We start from the raw sequence: 15,561 nt of genomic DNA, 5'->3' as shown, positions 1-15,561 counted from the left end.
GCGGGCGCCGCAAGCACAGGAGCCGGGGCGCGCTCTGCGGCGGCGAGGCAACTGCGGCGGCGCGGGCAGCCGGCGGCGTGAAGGGCGGGCCGGCACGTAAGGGGCGGGGCCGGCGGGGTCCGCGCGGCCGGGCGGCCTGCCAAGCGGACGCCCCCTCGAGGGGAGCCTCCCACCCCCAGCAAGAAGCAACACAAAGGTAGGACGCCTTTCCCTAAAAAGAGAAACGGAATGTTTATTGTAATTACTACAGTTAGCCGCCCACATGGGAAGGGGGTACTGGTCCCTTCTTGACCAGGAGCGTCCACAGGTGCATTCCCCCCATCTTCCTTCCAGCAGCGGCTTCAGTCTCCAGGAGCATACGCTGGCCATAGATGCCTGGGCTAAAGTCAGCAGGGAAGACCTTTGCGCATCAGGAAATCTTGGCTTTTCGGCGCTGGGTCCCCCAAAGCAAAACAGAGAGGGCCAGGGTGGTGGATCCCAGGATCCCGAAGAACATAAGCAGCGGGAACTGGCCCTGTGAAGGACAGATGGAGACCAGCATTCACGACGCGCCCTAACACCGACTTCTTCCCAGCTTCAGGCAATTCTATCGTGTTCCTCCCCGGAACTTTCTGGCTCTCCTTGCAGGGAGAAGGCCCGAATTCTCACCTGGCGCATACACTTGTATCCGTGGAAGCCATCAGCACATACACATTGTGAGAAACCTGGTCCATCAGGTACACAAAATCCATTCTCAGGACACGTATCTGGGAAGCAGAAATGGAGACCATCACCACATCCCGTTAGGTGTGTTGCTGATACACCTATTTCAACTTAGGGTCCCTCAACCATCTCAGGTACAAGGAGAAGAAAGATAGATCATCACACCAAACAATGGCAGGGATGCATCTTAAGATCTTTCTTTCCCAAGGGTCTTTAAGAGCCTTGGAACTCTAAACAAAAAACAGTGCAGCATTTTTGTCTTTCTGATGGAAAGTGTAGGATGGAGGCAGGAAGGAGAAGACGGGAGAGATGTGTACCTGGTGCTTGGGTGTTATTACACAGGTTCTTCTGTCCTTGGCAGGTCTGGTTGTCTGTGTAAGAGCTGACAGTATTCCAGGCACTGATTCCCCCAGGACAGTTGACATCTTGTGGAAGTACCCTGAAGACAACACGGTGGTCACAATGTGCAGCCTCCGGGTGCTGAGCTCCTGGCACTGCCACCAGCCTGTGCCCTTACTCACAGAGTCTGGAGCTGTGTGAAGCCCCGGAATGTGTTGGTCAGGTCGGCCTGCAGAGGGTTTGCTTGCAGCTCTCTGCAAAGCATACGTTGTTAGCACAGTTCAGCCAAGCATCCCTCCTGACAGGCATGCATCTTACTGTACCGGTAATGGAACCCCTCTCCTGACATTCCCCACTTTAGACATTAATATTCATCCATCCTTTTGGGAGTCCATCCCCCCGAAGACCTCTCCATCAGCTTGTAACCACGTCTACTTTCTGGGTGAAAGGGTACCTAACTACTTACATGATGACAGCAGTGTGTGCCTGAGTAATGTTTGGATCAGGGTCTCTCAGAGAGCAATTCTGCAGATCCAGCCTGAGGAAATAAAGTGGTTAGTGTTAACTATGTGTGTTTTTTTCTCTTCTTCCATGGCAAGGTTGATGTGTGACTATATAACCTATCCTTTTCAGCTAATATTACTAGAACACAGCTGTGTTCAGCTACCAACTAGATATTGTGGTAGATTATCCTGTATTACCCAGTAGTCACCACTAGCTACACATTACTTTAACCTAGCAACTCACTCGCATTGGCTACTTTTCAAGTGTAAATCTTCATAGTTACTGTACTAACAGGTATGGCATATTTCTTGTGCATAAGGATGACTCAAATTACATTGATTTGAGATCATAGTATGCCTTTAAAAAAAAAATAAAAGTGTTTCCAAGTCCATTTTCTACCATAGACTGGTGACAAACTCCTGGACATCAAGGACATGTCACATTAAAAAGATTGTTTCTGCAATACCTGTTACTGTCCATTGCTTTATCCTACAAGTATTTAGTAAGTGTCTTTCAGCTACCAAAATTGGGAAAATATAAAAAACATAGAACTTAGTGTCTTAGCCCTTAAATGGCACGTGATACTGTAGGGGAAGCAGACAATTAAAATTTATAAGATGAAAACAAAAAACAAAAAACCCCACAGGACCATATATAAATTTGAGTGAATGGATATTGAGAATCAGATGTTTAAAAACAAAAACAAACCAACCAAACAAAAAAGATACTACCCTGAGATTTAAAAGAAGGGATCATTCAATATTGTGTCCTAATTTGGCAGAGGATAGTAATTTTGGATATGTGGAGTCGTGGAATGTCTTAGGAGGATCAGCCAGTCTTATGGGAGCTAGTTTCTTAAGGGGGTTTTGAATGGATGAGTGACTAGAATGATGTTGGAAAAGTGGGTGAGGTCTAGTCTGTGGTGGTTCACGGTTTGAACTTTAAGCTGAAGGTTAAAGTTCTAAATCAAAGCAAGAAAGTGATCATGGGGAATTTCTGCTTTTCAGAAAGTTGCATATATAGAAACATGTTAGGGAAAGACAAGGATAGAAGCCAGGTGTGGCATTTGCAGTTTGATGGGAGGGTACCCTCAGGAGGAAGTATTCAACAGGAAGCTGTACACATGTGCTTGGCACCTCGAGAAAGTCAACAGACACACTAAGAGCTCTGGTTACAGGGAAAGCACCAAGAATGGGAAGACTCTGCAAAGACTGCAGAGACCAAGAAAACAGCGAGGCCAAGGAGGAGTGAATCTGAGGGACTGACCTGCATATGGAGACAGAGGAACTTATCCCAAACACAAACATGCACACATCAGAAAAGGCAGCAAAGCCACCACAGCAGTGTCTTGGAGGATAAGGGAGGGGGGAACTCATGGAGACGCACACTAACATAAAACTCTTTTTAAAACAAAATCATGAAAAAGACACATGAAAAATATGACTTCTACACAGCTTCACCCATCAAGAACCGCAGGGTGGCTTACTTAGCCAAAAGGCTAGAACAAATTCTATGAAGTCTGCAAACCATACTTTGGGTGCCTCCCATTGGGCAGTAATGTGTATCCCAAAAGCCAATCGGGAAAAACCTCGTAGCCTCCAGTCTGGGAACTGTTGCAGTTATCCAGGGATGTCATCTCCTCCCTCACCCCAAGATGGTGCCCTCCTGGTTCAGGCAGCAGCGGGCATGCAGCATTAGCCCTGGGATCTGCTCACAATAGGTTGCCACGGCGGAGAAGTTGTGCACACTTCCCGGACATCGGCTGCATATCTGCAGAAGAGAAAAAAAAAAGTTAGGATTTCAGAAACGAAGGAAGCATGAATAAAACAGGGATTGGGAACCAACTGCCAGTATAGGATCCCCCTGAATCAGGCTAGAGGAGGAGATGCCACTTCTTTCCCAGATGCCCCCCCAACTCCCATCACACCTTCAAGGATCACTATTCTGATTTATTCGTCACGCCCCCTCCGGAGTCTTATTCTGACAGTCCCATCTGGTCGGGTGCTAAGGGACGGCAGGTACACAGACACCTGTCAAACGTCACAGAACGTATAGAACTTGTCTAAGAACAATTTTAAGTGATCCAAAGATTAAACAGAGATTTCACTTCAAAGACTTCTGGACATAGTCGGGGCGGGGGCACCTGAGGCAGGCGTCCCCGGGTAGCACCCGCGGGGCTGCACCTGAAGGGGCGAAAACAGAGCTAGGGGCCAGCCTGGGGGAAGGGACGCAACGGGCGGCCGAGCGCCATACACCGACAGGCCAGCAACCCTTCTTCAGCCAGACCTCAAAATCGCGTCTGTACCTCGGGGAGCGCCAGAGCCCGTTCCACGCCCAGGGCGAGGAGCAGGGCAGCAGCCCAGCGCACCGGGGCCGGACGACGGCCCTGCTTGTGAAGCGCCATGTTTCGCTTCCTACGACCTTCTCAGGAGCTCGCGAGACCGGAGCGCGGTCCCGCCCACAGCGCTTCACACGCGCGTCCCCCGGGGCGTGGCCTACTCGGCCGTCCCGGACGGCGGGTTGCTGTCTCTTGCGTAGGGCAGCGGCTGGTGTCCGTGTGCCCCAGATCTTCATTTTGGAGGGCACTGACAGGACCCCCCCATTCGTCTCTTTTCCCCTTTAGCGAAGGCCCCTGTGCAGACTGCAGGCGCCTCGCCCGGAAACCGAAGTTGCATCTGGGCCAGCAGCCCAGGCCTCCTTCAGATGCCCTCAGTAAACATGGCGGCCGGGGCGGGCTGGAGGCGGGACCTCGATGTCACCCAGCCTGGGCTTCGCAGGCTCGTCTCTCCGGCCACACGTGTGGAGACCCGGCAGGTGGGCAGGGAGGGTGTGGACTAGACCTGAGAGAGACTTGGCCTCGCGACGTCAGGCTGGGGGCGGAGAGGCAGGGTGGGACCGGCCGAGTTCACCTCCCTGGAAGGGACTGAGATATGAACTGGGAGGTGGTGCGCTCGACACGTGTGGAGGAAAGAGGAGAAGCCTAGTAAGAATGGGCGGGTAAGGGTGATAGAAGAGCCCAAGTGGAGAGCGAAGGGCAACCCCTGGCGGGAGGACGCGAGCCTGGGAACGCCCCGAGCACCACGTCCCTTTCACCTCCATGCTGAGATCGTGCTGCGTCCCCGCAGCCTGGCGAGGTGGTGAGGCACCGGAGGGAGGTTTCTCTCAGTCGCTGTCTTGCTTTTCCAGAACAAGGGCGCGATGCTGAGCTCATGTAGCAGCAGGGGACCTTTCTCCTCCTGACGGAGCCACGGAGGTAAGGGAAGGCTGTGTGGCGGGGAGTCCCGCGTGCTGGGTGCCAGTGGAGCCGCGGGTGCTGGGACCAGCGGGGTCGGCTTGATTAGGGTGGGCTAAAACTCATCAGAGCTCATCGGAGCTGCGTTCCTTCTGTGCGTCCCCTGATGGCTCTCTGGACTCTCCTGAAGTTACGTTTACGTCTAGCTGGCTGGCAAGTTTTCTAAGGGTTAGCTATTCACACCGGAGCGAGAGTCCCCGGATCCGAAGTCAGGTTTGGAGGGATTCTTGGGGCAGTTGGTCCTGCGCAGAGCACGACCAGAGCGGGTGAGGAGTCCTGGAAGGCTCTCCCCACCCCCGTTACAGTTTTGGAGAAGTAACCCAGTTCTTTCTTTTGGCTCTGGCTTGTACAACGGCGGAGGGTTTGGATCCCTGCAGTGTGTTGGAGAGCCCCTGGGCTGTTTGTTCTTAGAATGGTGTCTGAGGAAGGCAGGTTTTTCTTGTCTTTCCTGACTCTTTTGCCATCCAGAAGGGTTCTCTGTGAACCCCCTCACAATAGAACTCTTTAAAAAAAAAAAAGATTTATTTTAATTTTTGAAAGACAGTATTAGTGGGATCTGAGGCCGGCATTGTGGTATAGCAACTTAATCCTTGACATCCCACATGGGCTCCAGTTCGAGTCTCCACTGCTCCACTTCTGAAGTAGCTCCCTACTAATGTACCTGGGAAAAAGCAGTGAAAGATGGCTCAAACACAGTTGGGCCTCTGCTGTCGGTGCCGAAGTCTCCAATGAAGCGCCAGGTCCCTGACTGAAGCCTGGATGTTAACAGCCATTTGGGAATGAACCAGCAGATGGAAGCTTGCTGTTTCTCACCCTCTCTCCCTAACTCTGCCTTTCAAATACATTTAAGGAGAGAGAGAGAGAGAAAATGGCCTCCCATTGTTTTACTCCTGGATCTCCCATGTGGGTGTAGAGCCCCACAGGTATGAGCCAACTTCTACTGCTGCTTTCCCAGGCACAATAGCAGGAACCTGGATGGGAAGTGACACAGTTGAGACTCCACATTCCCTGCGGGATGCATTCCAGGCAGTGGTTTAACCCGACTCCTGCCTGTCCATATCATTGTCCGCTTGGTGCAGGGGTAGGAACTTTTGGCCTCCGGGCAGAATGAGGCTTAGAAAATCATTTGGTCTGGCCTTGCCAGAAGGCATCCACAGCCAGAAGGCATCCACAGCCAGAAGGCATCCACAGGCACGGACTTGAAATTCAGTAAATCTGTAGCAGGCTAGTTTTGTCATTGATAATTTGTGCCACCTTCCAATGCTTTTACAACTATGTAACAACCCTGCCCTTGCTTTCCTCCCTCAGTTTATCTTTGTGGGCACCTTGTCTCTTACTCTTCTGTAGTTCCAGTCATCTCTGTAATAGCAAGAAAAACTTGCCAAGGAGGAATGAGAAAATTCAGATGTTGCAATGTGCAAAAAGGCCCAGGGCATCTTTAGGTTAGTTAACCCAGAGTGGCCTACTGGACCCTTGTTCCAGGGACCAGCGTTTGTGACCCCAGAAAGCATGTGAGCCAAGTTCTGTTGGTCCGAGGAGTTCAGAGTTCAAGTGTCGTTCCTGTGAGCCCATACCTTGCCAGCCTCCAGAGATCTGCCCAAACAGTGTGGGCGAGTCAGAAGACAGCTTGATCTTTTACCCAGTGGGCAAGAGAGGAAGACAGTTCATATTAATCTGTCTAGATGAGTTGAAATCTAAACTGTGTTCCATGAGTGACTGATTAGGTTAGCAATCTGGTGCTGCTCTGGTGGTGGGAGTGCCGAGGGCAAGGCCCCAGTGAATCATCTGTCACACTGCAGACAGCGCGGCTTCTTTCACCTGCGTTTCTTAGTGAGCTGCCTGCCAACTTAAGGCACATCATTGAAGTTCTCATTACTTATTACTGTTAATGTAGAGATTAGGTCTTGTTTCCTTATGAGAACTAGAGCATGCTCCAGTCTTGACCCTCTAAGGCCTGGTACTCGGAAGCATTGGCTGCTGTGACTCTGTTACTTATTACTGTTTCTAGAGTACTCAGTGCACTACTGGATTGCATAGCAGGTGTTCAGAAAAGTGGCAACTGGGGCAGTAGAGCCATCACTTGCCATGCTAGCTTCTCCTATACTGGAGTGCTGGTTCTGAGTCCCAGCTGCTTTGCTAACATACCTGGGAAGGCCCAGTACTGACCCATGTGGGAGACCAGAATAGAGTTTCTGGCTCCTGGCTTTGGCCCGGCCCAGACCAAGCTGTTGTAGCCATTTGAGGAGTAAACCAGAGGATGAAAAATTCTTTTTGCTTTTGGGAAAGCAAAACAAAAAAAATCTTTTAAAAATTATCAAATATTAGCTGTCATCATGTTAGGTTGTCTAAATACATAGCATTCTCTGGAATCTCTCCCCCGTACCAGTAAGTGCCTCACAAGGATTGCTTCTGAAGACAGGATGGCTTCTGAGAGCAGGATGCATGGGGAATCACTGGCTTCTTATCTGGTTACCGCCAAAGGTCACATGAACTTGGGGTTCCAATGTGCTTATCTGTGAAACGAGGGTATCGTAATAGTGACATTAAAGGTTTCTGTGTTGGGGAGGAATATCAGGCTAATCTCACCTGTGGTGCTGGCACCTCATGTAGGCACCTGTTTGTGTCCTGGCTGCACCACTTCTGATCCAGCCATTACTGCCATTTGGGGAATAAATCGGTGGATAGAAGATCTTACTCCCCCTCTTTGTCTCTGTGATTCTGACTATCAAGTAAAATATATATTTGTAAAAGAAGATGTGTATTCTTAAAGCACTCACATTTCTCCTATGGGAGTTAGAAAAGCAACTTCCTTGTCTTCTTCTCCCAGGGCCTCCTTTCCAGCTCCCTCCAGCATGCAGGGTGCCAAAAGTTACTTAGTTAGAGAGCCTAATCCACATAGGAATGCTGGTGAATATGAGCTCCCTGCTCCCATTCTGGAGTCTTTGGGACTGATTTGGGGCCCTGTGTGATAGGGTTGTTTAGCCCACAGTGATTGGTTCCCTGAAGGGGCTGGACCAAATCATGGCCGAGTCTTGCTCCACACCCAGTTTTGGCTCCTGCCTAGGCCACTTGTCCAGCCAGACCCTCAGCTTCTGCCCAGCTCTACGGCAGCTGTGCTCGGAAGAGGGCCTGCTTCTCCAGGTGGGTGTCCGCCCTCAGCAGAGTAGGACTGCTCTCCCCAGCTCTTCTCTCTTCTGGCTAGTCTGCTTTCCTACACAGTGCTCCTAGTCATAAACTTTCCCCCCTTGCTCCAGCACAGTGCCGTCTCATCTTGCCTGTGTCACCTGTACTTCTGAGTCCCACTGTGCTTGCTGGATCTGCCCTTGAACATGGTGTAGCAGGCAGAGGGGCTGACAGCTGAGTGGAAGGGGCTGTTCTAGTGGTTATTAGGGAGAATGCTAGGCAAGAACCGGTTGACCTGGGGGTTGTCTAAAACAGAGTTTGGGGCTGCTATGGAGATGGGCTGTTCTATATCTGTACTAGTAAAGGGATGTCTTCAGAATGGTGACGCCAGAGATCATGGGAGGCAGGGCTAATACAGCAGGGAAGCCTAGCTGTTGTGTCTCTAGTCCTTCTTCCCTGCTGGGCTGTGGCGCCAGGCTGGGTCTGATGGCTTAGCGCATTGTAGTGACTGGGTCTGTGCCTGCAAGTCGGGGCAGGGCATTTTCTGAGAAGAAACTGGGGCTGGTGTTGGGTTTTCTTTGGGTGGAGACCTAAGAAGGCTCTTAAATCTCCCAGACTTGCACACCCAACGTTTTTTGTCAAATTAGCTGTCTCCTGGCTGTCTCTGCTGCTTCCTCTGCTCACCTACCTCCCTGAAGGATCCAGCCAGGACCTTCCAGGGTGGTCAGCTCCAGGCCAGCATGTACAAGGGTGGGTGGTCATGAAGGCAGGATGGGACTGATTGGGAGCTGATTATTTTTCAGCTTGTCTGGACCATGTTGCTCGGTGCAGGAGGAGGACTGTGAGACTGGCTGGGAGCCAGTTTGTAGCCGTTGGTCGCCACTGCCCAGCCAAAGGACAGTCCGGAGCTCAGGTGCAGCAGGAGGCTGTGGGGCACAGAACGCCGTGAGGATGAGCACTGCTGCCCCCTACACCTCAACCCCAGCCACGGATGTGGTCACAGCCACTTTCTCCATTGTGGACTACGTGATCTTCAGCCTGGTGCTGGTTCTCTCCCTTGCCATTGGCCTCTACCATGCTTATCGTGGCTGGGGCCGGCATACCGTTGGTCAGCTGCTGCTGGCAGACCGTAAGATGGGCTGCCTCCCTGTGGCACTGTCCCTACTGGCCACCTTCCAGTCGGCTGTGGCCATCCTGGGTGCACCCTCTGAGGTCTACCGAAATGGGATCCAGTATTGGTTGCTGGGCTGCTGCTACTTCCTAGGGCTGCTCATCCCTGCACATGTCTTCATCCCTGTCTTCTACCGCCTGCATCTCACTAGTGCCTATGAGGTGAGTAGTGGGCATGTGGACAGGAGCTGGGGCCCATGGGCTTCCCCTTCCTGGGACAGGGATGGAGAATACCCTTGGTTAGGTCGGAGTTGGGGGGAACAAGAATTCTGTACTGAGGTGGGCCCAGGGTGGGCACCCCTCAGGTCTCCAGGCCTCTTGAAGGCAGCTACGTGCACAGTGTGGGGTGGAGTCAGGTGGAGCGTTGTGTCCCTTTCTCTGTGTCCTCCTGCCCAGTACCTGGAGCTCCGGTTCAATAAAACCGTGCGGATTTGTGGGACAGTGACCTTCATCTTCCAGATGGTAAGGGGAGCAAGGGCAGAAGTGGAGCTGGAGCGGGACACAGCCAGGCTACGGGAGGGAGCTGGAACTTGCCCCGTTCTCATACTGGCACAACTGGAGTTCCACAAAGGGTTTGCAACGCTGTAGCCCCTGAGACATCACGTTGCCTGTGTCTTCCAGTGCAGTGAGCCAGGGTTTGGGAGGGAGGGAGAAAGCCTTGGGAAGCTGGAATTAAGCTCCATCTTCCCTCTTCTCTTCCCACTCTCACCCCCTTGCTTCCCATGCCTGGCAGGTGATCTACATGGGAGTTGTGCTCTATGCACCGTCCTTGGCCCTTAATGCAGGTGAGGAGTCGCACCCTGGCTCTCGGCTATGGTGAGCAGGAAAGCGCCATTGGAAGGGGTTCATAAAGACAGTGTCAAGGAAAGAACCTCGACCAGGAGTTGGGATCCTGGGGGTAGAAGCAGAGGAACGGACTTGGTTCACCTCACTCCCAGGCATGAATCAACACCTTTCGGTGGAGTGTGCTGCACACTCCCCTCTTCCCCCATTATGAATGATTTCTTCTCTGCTGCCATCATAGGGCTGCTCCCCTCGGCAGCCTCTTGCAAGGATTGGAGAGAGACTTTTCTCTGCTTGCAGTGACCGGCTTTGATCTGTGGCTGTCAGTGCTCACCCTCGGCATTATCTGTACCATCTACACGGCCCTGGTGAGCCCTGGGGGATGGTAGGGAAGGGAGAGGGGCTGGGGAGAAGTTCTCAAGTGAGGGGAGATGAGATTCAGAGTGGGCTGGATGAGAGAGGGTGGCCTGTGAAGGCATTTTGTCCCTGTGGTGACTGCAGAGTGTCCTGGCTGCTATTGTGTGTCCCCAGTGGCCACTCAGAAAGAGGCGTGTGACAGGTGCGCTCTCTCTCTCTCTCCCCTGCAGGGTGGGCTGAAGGCCGTCATCTGGACAGATGTGTTTCAGACACTGGTCATGTTCCTAGGGCAGCTCGTGGTTCTCATCGTGGGGTCAGCCAGAGTGGGCGGCTTGGGGCATGTGTGGGAGGTAGCTTCCCAGCATGGCCTCATCTCTGGGATTGAGTAAGTCCGCCCCTCTCCCTGGCTGGGGTCTGCAGTACCTGGAGGCCAAGCCCGGCCTGGAACTTGGGCCCAGGGCTGCAATGAGCAGAGGGCAAGCTGGGGAGCATGAGGCGCAACACTGTGCAGTGATCCCAGCTGTCCAGCTGGTGTTCAAAAAGGGCTGAGCTATCACCCATTTTGGGTCTGGGGCAACAGAACCCACCTTCCCACTTGCTGTGCGTGTCTTGATGTGCCTGGCCTCCTGCCCTCAGTCCTCCTCTTGGCCCTGGTGGTGGTGGTGTGTCTGCTCTCCTCTGACCTCCGATGCCAGGAGGGCAGAGGGCTAAGTCTGTCTGGGGTCGTGCACAGTGACTGACTGGCATCTCTTACAGCCTGGATCCAGATCCCTTTGTGCGGCATACCTTCTGGACCTTAGCCTTCGGGGGTGTCTTCATGATGCTGTCCTTGTACGGGGTGAACCAGGCCCAGGTGCAGCGCTACCTCAGTTCCCGCACAGAGAAAGCGGCTGTGCTGTGAGTGCAGAGGCGGGAAGATGGAGCCAAGCCAGGGTGAAGGTGTTCCCACAGGCAGCCAGTGCACATGCTTACCCATTGGAGTCAGAATGTAGCTCTCCTTGCTGGAGGCTCAGGGTCACATGACCAGGGTACCCTGCTAACAGCTTCTCTCTCCCCGGTTCTGGCCTCTCATGCAGCTCCTGCTACGCGGTGTTCCCTTGTCAGCAGGTGACCCTCTGCATGTCCTGCCTCATTGGCCTGGTGATGTTTGCCTATTACCAGAAGTATCCCATGAGCCCCCAGCAGTCTCAAGCAGCCCCTGACCAGGTGAGTAGGCTTCCCTGGCCCCCTGCTGTGCCTGGGTGGAGCAAAGAGGACTGAGTGGGTGATGCCCTCAGAGTCCTTTCTCACTGGGAGCCTCTGGCAGTCCAGCTTGTAAGCTCCCAGCCACCACAACAGCTGTCACAGTGCTCGTCCCCCTGAGTCTTGGACCTGGACCCCTCCTGTAACATGCACTCTGGGCTTGTCTCACCCAGCAGATTTCATCTGAATCTCCTGATGGCAGGTTCAGCCGGCTGAGATGGGTGCAAGCCACTCTTTCTCTGCCTGGGCTCTTTTTCTGCCTCACCAGGGTCAGCAGATGCCTCTGGGTTTCCCAGGCTGGCTAGAGCAGGTGCAGAGGAGGCCATCTGCGGCCTGCCAGTAAGGAGGGCTATATGCTCTGCTTTGCTTGTAGTTTGTGCTCTACTTTGTGATGGACCTCCTGAAGAACCTGCCGGGCCTGCCGGGCCTCTTCGTGGCCTGCCTCTTCAGCGGCTCCCTCAGGTACCCCTTAGGGTTGGCACAACTGACCGTGCTGGGTATAAGGTGATATGTGAGCTGGGTGGGGAATCTCCTGGGCTGCCAGGAGAGTCTCCCATTTTGGTTAGGCATTCTTTTCTAGTAATGGGAACCAGATTTCTCCACATATCAGGAAAGGACTAGTGTCCTTGTTTCTTGAGCCACCTCTGCGGTAACCTGGGTCCCTTGTGAGGCTGGCTTTGTGACCGTGGGGGTCACCTCTCCCACCTCAGGGCGATGTTCTCTTCATGGCACCCCATGGAGTTGTGCCCCCTCCACTCCTTGGCTCACTATAGTCTTCATCCCCCTCTTCCTTCCAGCACCATATCTTCTGCTTTCAATTCATTGGCAACTGTCACAATGGAGGACCTGATCCGACCATGGTTCCCTGAGTGCTCCGAAACCCGGGCCATCATGCTTTCCAGAAGCCTCGGTGGGATTATGCTTCTGCGTCTCTACGGTCTTGATCTTTCTGAGCTACACTCCGGCACGGTCACCAGTCTGCCATAATGCACCTGCTTCATCCTGGGCTCAGCGTTTGCCTGATGAAGCACACAGCCTTATGCTGCCATGGCTGTTTCCCTCTCGGGGCATCCCTAGGGAGGTCTCAGTCATGGAGGAGTGAGGACAGGTGGGGGGGACCGCTGCCACAGAGTCCCGATGGTCTGGTTGGGGAGTTGCCTTCGTCTTGCCCTTCATTCTTGTGGTTCACTCACAGCTCTTTTCTCCCTCTCTTTCCCCACAGCCTTTGGCTATGGGCTGCTTTGCCTGGGAATGGCCTATGTTTCCTCCCAGATGGGACCTTTGTTGCAGGTAATAGCTGAGTAAGGGAAGCAGCAATCTAGAAAAGTTTGCTTTTCAAAATATTTGAAAGAAAATAACAGCAGGGATGGGAGCGGGAGAGAAGAGAGAATTTTCTATCCACTGGTTCACTTTCCAAATAGCTGTAACAGCCAGGGCTGGGCTAGACTGAAGCCAGGAGCCCAGAACTCAATCTAAGTCTCCCCCATGCGTGGCAGGAACTTGAGCAACCATCTGCTGCCTCCAGGACACATGAGCAGGCACCCAGAACAGAAAACAGAGCAGCCCGGATTAAACCCACACTTCAGTATGGAATGTGGCCAAGAACCAACCCACTACCCACCCCAAGCCTGCCCCAGAAGGCAGTTTTTAAGGGAAGGAGGAAATTGAGGAAGGCAGCTCAATTGGGAGGAATAAGAGATAGGCAGAAACACCCTTGTGATGGACCGCTTCTAGCCGGGAGCAGACCTAAGGAGCCATTTCCAGGTGGAAGAGATGGAGCTGATGGGCAAGGCTCCGAGGCAGCTGTGTAGGAGTGACTGTGCTGTCAGGCTAGGGGTCACTGAGCTGGTGTTTTGTTTTTCAACCCTGTCTCCCAGGCTGCCATCAGCATCTTCGGCATGGTTGGAGGGCCGCTGCTCGGACTGTTCTGCCTTGGAATGTTCTTTCCTTGTGCCAACCCTCCTGTGAGTGACAAAGCTAGCTCCGCAGTCGTGTGCAGAGGGGTGACCTGGAGAATGGACTGGCAGGCTCCCACCAGGACTGCTGGGGGTCTGATGAGAAGCATTGGTGGGACCAGCCTTGTAACAGGTGACTGTACCCTGTCTGTCGGCAGGGCGCCATTGTGGGCCTGCTGGCTGGACTCGTCATGGCCTTCTGGATTGGCATTGGGAGCATGGTGACCAGCATGGGCTCTGGAGTGGCATCTGTTCCTCCTAACGGGTCCAGCTTTTCCCTACCCAGCAACCTGACCATTGCCACCGTGACCACCCTGATTCCCTCAACCACCGTTTCCAAGTGAGATGGAACTTGTTTCTGACCTTGGGGTAGTAGCCTTGCTTTGAGGGATTGGACCCAGGGAACTCAAGGAAATGTTGGGTGTCAGGTCGTGAGGACATGCCCACAGGTGGTGCCAGGTGTCTTAGGAATGTCCTGTTACCCTGTCACATGCTAACTGTCCTCACCTCTCTCTTCTCCCCAGGCCCACAGGGCTGCAGCGGTTCTATTCCCTTTCTTATTTATGGTACAGTGCTCACAACTCCACCACAGTCATTGTGGTGGGCCTAATTGTCAGTCTGCTCACAGGTAAGGATGGGGACTGCGGTACAGAGGAATGAGAAGGGGGCCGAGGGAGTGGGTAATGGGCTGTCCAGCTGAGATCCAGGCTGGGGGCCTGGGATGGCCGGGACTTTGTGTCCGGGAGGAGACTGCTGCTCTGGATGGTTTCAAGGGAGACTCAGAAGTGCCTTTTCCTGTAGGGGGAATGCGGGGCCGGACCCCAAACCCTCGGACCATTTACCCAGTGTTGCCCAAACTGCTGGCCCTCCTGCCCATGTCCTGTCAGAAATGGCTCCACTGCCAAAGCCACAGCCAGGTAGGAGCTGCCCACCCCCAGAGCTTCTGCCTTCTCTTGCCCGCACTGCCACCTGCTGGCCAGTCCCTTCCCATGCCTTCCCTTCCCCCTCTTGTCTTTTCACTGAGGTCTGGGACTTGTCCCTGCCTCTCTGCCCACAGAGCCCTGATGGTTTAGGGGATAGAAGGACCCCAAGTTGCTCTCCTCCCCTCTGCAGCTTGATCCCTGTGCTCCTCCCCGGCCCCATGATCCTTCACCCCCACTTTGCTGGGCTCTCCTCTAACAGAGAATCGTTCCCAGCCATCTTGTTCACTGGCTCTGCCTCCTCTGCTCTGTGCTCCCCAGGACCTCCAGGTGGACACTGCCCTGTTTCCTGAGAAGATGAGGAATGGGTCGCTGAGGGCCAGTGGAGACACAGAGGCTCTGGCTGAGACCAGCCCAGTCCACCAGGGGACCAGCCCCACTTTCATCCTCCATGAGACCTCATTATGACATGAACTCAGGGTCAGTGTCTACCCTCACTGCTAGACCGCAGCCCAAGGCCACTCGGCAGTTCACAGACGCACCACTGGATGGGCTTGGAGGATCAAGCTCAGTCCAAAGGATCTAGCACTCCAGGCAGGCTTGGTCAGGGAGGGTGGACAGAGTCTCTCCTGTCCCTCATCAGTCTACTCTCTGGGGATCAGACTTGTAGGGGAGCAGGATTGTGCCACAAATAGAGATAGAAGCAAATCCTATAGATAGAAGGAAAGGAGCCTTGGAAGAAAGTAGAAGCCGCACTTCTGTTAGAGCTGCCCTGGGGCCCACGTGGACGAGACTGACCATTTCCTCATGAAACTGGAAGCCAAAGAGGGCCTCGTGGTTGCATTGAGGTTGTCTGTGACACACCAAAGCCCCTCTCTCTCTCGCCAACTGACCGCCACTCGTGAGAGACCATGGTGGCCAGGCTGCTCAGAACTGGTAGCTGGGCCCGTCTCCTTTGTGTGGAGTAAGCAGATCATCCTTCATCTCTGAGCTGAGGACTTGGGGAAGGGGTGGATGTTGAGTTGGGGAACCAGGGCTGTGACCAAGGCCACTGTCAGGTATGCTGTCCTCTCATCTCCTGTCCCAGGTCATTCGGTGTCATTCTATCATCCCTGCGCCTGTTTTCTCTCAGCGTTTCTTCCACATAACATCGTTCCTGGGGAATAAACAGTGC

The 15,561-nt window shown here is 53.5% G+C and overlaps 2 protein-coding genes across 4 annotated transcripts; one reads left to right on the top strand and one right to left on the bottom strand.

Annotated features, from left to right (window-relative positions):
* Nucleotides 1-212: 212 nt before the first annotated feature.
* On the bottom strand, nt 213-3,980 carry ATRAID (all-trans retinoic acid induced differentiation factor). 3 transcript variants are annotated; one of them, XM_040992962.1, is made up of 7 exons: nt 3,851-3,980; nt 3,194-3,315; nt 1,508-1,579; nt 1,224-1,295; nt 1,020-1,141; nt 649-746; nt 213-514 (listed from the first exon to the last, which is right to left on the bottom strand). In XM_040992962.1, the coding sequence occupies exons 1-7, from the start codon at nt 3,947-3,949 to the stop codon at nt 410-412; spliced, it is 690 nt and encodes a 229-aa protein (XP_040848896.1). In that variant the 5' UTR covers nt 3,950-3,980; the 3' UTR covers nt 213-409. The 3 variants fall into 3 exon arrangements, with proteins under 3 accessions (XP_040848896.1, XP_040848897.1, XP_040848898.1); XM_040992963.1 differs by lacking the exon at nt 3,851-3,980 and adding an exon at nt 3,473-3,830; XM_040992964.1 differs by lacking the exon at nt 3,851-3,980 and having other exon boundaries at nt 3,294-3,313.
* Nucleotides 3,948-14,982, top strand: SLC5A6 (solute carrier family 5 member 6). Its single transcript, XM_040992743.1, has 17 exons — nt 3,948-3,996; nt 4,169-4,322; nt 8,764-9,292; nt 9,527-9,592; nt 9,864-9,915; nt 10,214-10,281; nt 10,501-10,655; nt 11,027-11,167; nt 11,347-11,476; nt 11,886-11,974; nt 12,310-12,422; nt 12,735-12,802; nt 13,390-13,476; nt 13,626-13,807; nt 13,992-14,095; nt 14,269-14,384; nt 14,709-14,982. Exons 1-17 carry the CDS (start codon nt 3,948-3,950, stop codon nt 14,853-14,855), a joined length of 2,250 nt encoding a protein of 749 aa, XP_040848677.1. The 3' UTR covers nt 14,856-14,982.
* The last annotated feature ends 579 nt before the right edge of the window (nt 14,983-15,561 follow it).

This window comes from Ochotona curzoniae, unplaced genomic scaffold, assembly GCF_017591425.1.
Source record: "Ochotona curzoniae isolate NIBS_2020 unplaced genomic scaffold, NIBS_Ocur_1.0 contig_883, whole genome shotgun sequence".
In the NCBI taxonomy this organism is placed as follows: domain Eukaryota; kingdom Metazoa; phylum Chordata; class Mammalia; order Lagomorpha; family Ochotonidae; genus Ochotona; species Ochotona curzoniae.
The sequence above is the reverse complement of the archived record's forward strand: the minus strand, read 5'-3'. Positions and strand labels throughout refer to the sequence as shown.

Coding starts and splice junctions, on each gene's coding strand:
- ATRAID (XM_040992962.1), bottom strand. CDS start 3,949: ATGGCGCTTCACAAGCAGGGCCGTCGTCCGGCCCCGGTGCGCTGGGCT. Junction 1,296..1,507: donor GCACACACTGCTGTCATCAT/GTAAGTAGTTAG, acceptor TATGCTTTGCAG/AGAGCTGCAAGCAAACCCTC. Junction 515..648: donor GATACAAGTGTATGCGCCAG/GTGAGAATTCGG, acceptor TGTCCTTCACAG/GGCCAGTTCCCGCTGCTTAT.
- SLC5A6 (XM_040992743.1), top strand. CDS start 3,948: ATGTTTCGCTTCCTACGACCTTCTCAGGAGCTCGCGAGACCGGAGCGC. Junction 9,293..9,526: donor ATCTCACTAGTGCCTATGAG/GTGAGTAGTGGG, acceptor CCTCCTGCCCAG/TACCTGGAGCTCCGGTTCAA. Junction 14,385..14,708: donor ACTGCCAAAGCCACAGCCAG/GTAGGAGCTGCC, acceptor TGTGCTCCCCAG/GACCTCCAGGTGGACACTGC.